This window comes from Procambarus clarkii, chromosome 48 (genome assembly GCF_040958095.1).
Source record: "Procambarus clarkii isolate CNS0578487 chromosome 48, FALCON_Pclarkii_2.0, whole genome shotgun sequence".
In the NCBI taxonomy this organism is placed as follows: domain Eukaryota; kingdom Metazoa; phylum Arthropoda; class Malacostraca; order Decapoda; family Cambaridae; genus Procambarus; species Procambarus clarkii.
The window spans coordinates 19,717,599-19,722,598 of NC_091197.1; the positions used below are offsets into that span (position 1 = coordinate 19,717,599).

The 5,000-nt window shown below is 43.7% G+C and overlaps 1 protein-coding gene across 1 annotated transcript; it reads right to left on the reverse strand.

The window, feature by feature from the left end:
* Positions 1-430: 430 nt before the first annotated feature.
* LOC123764850 (uncharacterized) lies at positions 431-4,566 on the reverse strand. Its single transcript, XM_045753043.2, has 2 exons — positions 4,419-4,566; positions 431-2,085 (listed from the first exon to the last, which is right to left on the reverse strand). The coding sequence occupies exons 1-2, from the start codon at positions 4,564-4,566 to the stop codon at positions 431-433; spliced, it is 1,803 nt and encodes a 600-aa protein (XP_045608999.2).
* Positions 4,567-5,000: the final 434 nt, after the last annotated feature.

The window sequence follows — 5,000 nt, forward strand, 5'->3', positions numbered from 1 at the left end:
TGACTTCTTTAACACAGTCTCAACCACTTAGTCTGGTCAGTGCAGCAACGGCCTCGCTTCTTGCAAGATCGGCGTTCGATTCCCAGTAGTCCAAGTTGTTGGGCACCGTTCCTTCTCCCCGTCCCATCCCAGATCATCTTTCTCATATCCAAATGCTGCATACTCCTAACAGCACTGCCCTTTCTCTTTACTTTCACCAGTAGATATGGTAGCAGCAGTAGATATGGTAGATCAGCCTTAAAGGTGTGATCTACCTCGTGGGCTAAACTGGCAAAGTCGCCCACAAAGACTAATGATCGTTAACACATGTAACTACACCGACAGCGGCCACACTGGCGACTGTTACCTCACGTTCAGCGGCCGGTCTCTGGGGGCGGCGGCCAGGCGCCAGGTACGGGATTCGTCACGGGCGGGAGAGAGACCAACGCCGTCAAGAGTTTTCAAACTGTGAATAGCGGTGATTGACAGCAACACTGTTGACTGGAACACTGTTGACAGGAACACTGTTGACAGGAACACTGTTGACTGGAACACTGTTGACTGCAACACTGTTGACTGGAACACTGTTGACTGCAACACAATTTACTGGAACACTGTTGACTGGAACACTGTTGATTTTAACTCTGTTGGCTGGAACACTGTTGACTGGATCACTGTTGACTGGAACACTGTTGACTGGAACACTGTTGACTGGAACACTGTTGATTTTAACTCTGTTGGCTGGAACACTGTTGACTGGATCACTGTTGACTGGAACACTGTTGACTGGATCACTGTTGACTGGAACACTGTTGACTGGAACACTGTTGACTGCAACACTGTTGACTGCAACACTATTGACTGCAACACTGTTGATTGGAACACTGTTGACTGGATCACTGTTGACTGGATCACTGTTGACTGGAACACTGTTGACTGGAATACTGTTGACTGCAACACTGTTGACTATAACACTGTTGACCGGAACACTGTTGACTGGAACACTGTTGACTGGATCACTGTTGACAGGAACACTGTTGACTGGAACACTGTTGACTGGATCACTGTTGACTGGAACACTGTTGACTGGAATACTGTTGACTGCAATACTGTTGACTATAACACTGTTGACTGGAACACTGTTGACTGCAACACTGTTGACTGGAACACTGTTGACTGCAACACTGTTGACTATAACACTGTTGACTGGAACACTGTTGACTGGAACACTGTTGACTGGAACACTGTTGACTGCAACAGTGTTGACTAGAACACTGTTGACTGGAACACTGTTGACTATAACACTGTTGACTGGAACACTGTTGACTGCAACACTGTTGACTGCAACACTGTTGACTGCAACACTGTTGACTGGAACACTGTTGACTGCAACACTGTTGACTATAACACTGTTGACTGGAACACTGTTGACTGGAACACTGTTGACTGCAACACTGTTGACTGCAACACTGTTGACTGCAACACTGTTGACTGGAACACTGTTGACTGCAACACTGTTGACTATAACACTGTTGACTGGAACACTGTTGACTGCAACACTGTTGACTATAACACTGTTGACTGCAACACTGTTGACTGGAACACTGTTGACTGCAACACTGTTGACTGGAACACTGTTGACTGCAACACTGTTGACTAGAACACTGTTGACTGGAACACTGTTGACTGGAACACTGTTGACTGCAACACTGTTGACTGCAACACTGTTGACAGGAACACTGTTGACTGGAACACTGTTGACTGGAACACTGTTGACTGGAACACTGTTGACTGGAACACTGTTGACCGGAACACTGTTGACTGGAACACTGTTGACTGCAACACTGTTGACTGCAACACTGTTGACTGGAACACTGTTGACTGGAACACTGTTGACTGCAACACTGTTGACTATAACACTGTTGACTGGAACACTGTTGACTATAACACTGTTGACTGGAACACTGTTGACTGGAACACTGTTGACTGGAACACTGTTGACTGGAACACTGTTGACTGGAACACTGTTGACCGGAACACTGTTGACTGGAACACTGTTGACTGGAACACTGTTGACTGGAACACTGTTGACTGGAACACTGTTGACTGCAACACTGTTGACTATAACACTGTTGACTATAACACTGTTGACTGGAACACTGTTGACTTAGACCATGGTAGGCCTAAGCGCAGGCTTCCTGTCCCCCGACCACTGGAATTAAACCAGTGTTGTATTTAACTGTGTAATATTATACAATATTTTATACAATATTGTATAACCTTGTCCCGGTTGTAACTCGCCGCCGTGAACTCCAGCAATTGCATTGTTGTATTGTCCAGTGTTGTATGTAACTACAACACTGGACAATATAACATATAAAGTGATTAGTAACAATATATTGTTACTTTTGTTACTTTTTGGTTACTATATTGTTACTTTTCTAAAGTAATGATAAGTAATGTGTTTACATAGAGGCGTCTCAGCCACCTGGTCAACACTCTTCCGCTCTTACGGACCAAAACATCACATAATTGTTAATATATGCTATTGGTTCTTACTTTATATGTTATTGGTTCTTACTTTATTATTGGTTCTTACTTTATTATTGGTTCTTACTTTATTATTGGTTCTTACTTTATTATTGGCTCTTACTTTATTATTGGCTCTTACTTTATATGCTATTGGCTCTTACTTTACCACTACGGATTGGGGGGGGGGGGTACGTTTGTATACTAGTCAGATTATTAAATATTCTTTCTGTCATATTAAAGTGGAATTCAATAACACTAGGTTGCCTTATTGCTTCCGCTTTCGATACGAATTACTTCATAGTTATCAGTAGGTAATTTGTACTTTAGGGTAAGCAACTTACATAGTTACCAGAGTGGAAACGCACTCTTTTGGATCGGCGTTCGGTGCTCGGTGGTGGGACACTGTCTTGCCCCTCGTCTTAACGACCCACTTCTGTATCCTTCCATCAGAAACCTTCCCTGTGTGTTCAGTCATACGAGTTTAGCACTTTGTAAACCCTTCACCTTGCAGGGTCAGCGCTCAATCCCTCGATGCCTCGAGTGCTTGGCCACAGTGCTTTCAAGCTGTGCTAATATGCTAGAGCTTATCGTTGCCTAGCAACCCTTGCTAGTGATCAGCCATCATTCTGGCCTAATGCCTTCTGTGCAACATTTCCTTATATTCTTCCCCTTCCCCAAGAGAGCCCATCAGTGGCGTGGAAGGCGATCACCAGTATTAGTGGTCCGTCACGGGCGAAGTGGAAGTGTATTTGTGGGTCGTGCCGTTCTCATCAAGAACCACGCCAAATATATTTGATTAATCTGCAAAATGATATGATTTATATTGAGGAAATACTGAGGCTGTAGGATGCCTGGAACCCGCCGTGTATGGACTCCCAAGCACAGAGGTGTTCTAACACATATAATTATACCTACATGAGAGAATGTTTGTCTGGAGTTGGAGGCTAGATATTTCGGACTGGCTTTACCCCAAATTGGCAGAGGGAATGGTCTGGGGTACGGGATGAACATAGGCTGGTTGGGATCGCCAGAATTCAAAAGGTAAACAGCGTGCCAGGGCCACATTCAGACCACCCACCACAATTTTTGGCACTGGCCACCCCCCCCCCCTCCCCACCTCAGCTACACAGCTAAATATTTTGAAAACAAACATTTCAAAATAATTTTCTTATAGTAATGTGCAACATGATTCACTGATCTTGGGAAAATTAACAGAAATTTCCTGTTATCTATAATTTGCCCGTAGTCACATAGAGCATGTGATGCTTCATCAGTCACAATGGTATCTCAAGCAGTGCCACCTTTCTCAGAGTAATTGAGGTAACTATTATATTTATAAAATTTCACACTGCTAAGCTCCTCTGACGGGTGACCACCCACTCGGCAGTGGTAGACAGTTATGTTTTAATAAGAGTGAGAGACACACAGACAGAGATATAAAGAGATAGAGACAAATAAAGAGACTGAGACAGAGAGGGCCAGAGATAGAGATAGCGAGAGACAGACAATGACAGACGGAGATAGAGAATGACAGAGACAGAAATAGAGAGCGTCCGAGACAAAGATATGGATAGATGGATGGATAGATGGATAGATAGATTGATAGATTGTACCTGGATGTGGTTCTGGGAGGTCTTCTACTCCCCAAGCCCGGTCCAGGGCCAGGTTTGACTTGTGAGAATTTGGTCCAACAGGCTGTTGCTTGGAGCAGCCCGCAGGTCCACATATCCACCACAGCCCGGTTGGTCCGGCACTTCTTGCTGAAAACTATCTAGTTTTCTCTTGAAGACTTCCACTTTAGTTCCGACAATGTTTCTTATGCTCGCTGGGAGGATGTTGAACATCCGTGGACTTCTGATCTTCAGACAGTGTTCTCTGACTGAGCTTATGATACCTCTACTATTTACTGGCTCTATTCTTTATTCCATACTCTAATTTCACAGCAACATTTTCATCTCCACCTATAATATAGTAGAGAACTACCACATGTACATGTCTGCAGACAAAGTTAACCACATCTAGCTTATATATTACATCTCCAGCCTCATAACTCATGTTCAAAAGGCTGCAGGACCATGTCTAATCTTAAAATGCAAAAGGAGACCATGTCTCCTTTCGCATTTTAAGATCTTGCGAACTTAAAATGAAAACGAATCATTGAATTTGTTGTTAAATATCCCCAATAACTTTTACAAGGCTCCAACTATAGCAGTGATTAATAGCCTGATAACACTGACTTCAGCCAACTCGTCCTCTTAGAAATTTCGACGTGTTTCGGTCGTATGCGCTACGGTCGTATGCGCTACGGTCGTATGCGCTACGGTCGTATGCGCTACGGTCGTATGCGCTACGGCCATATATCCACGTAATTCAAAATGGAAATTTATTTTTCCAATTAAATTTTGGATCTTTTGTTTTCCAAAACAGCAAGTTAAGGTTCCTTTGGTTGGCTAAGAAGGCCGGAAGCTTTCCTAAGTTTCAAAACGTCA

What these genes read in the sequence shown, in the direction of transcription:
- LOC123764850 (XM_045753043.2), bottom strand. Translation starts at nt 4,566, where the DNA reads ATGAGTTATGAGGCTGGAGATGTAATATATAAGCTAGATGTGGTTAAC. An exon ending in TGGAATAAAGAATAGAGCCA is followed by an intron (nt 2,086 to 4,418) that starts GTAAATAGTAGA and finishes ACAGTGTTGCAG; the next exon opens with TCAACAGTGTTCCAGTCAAC.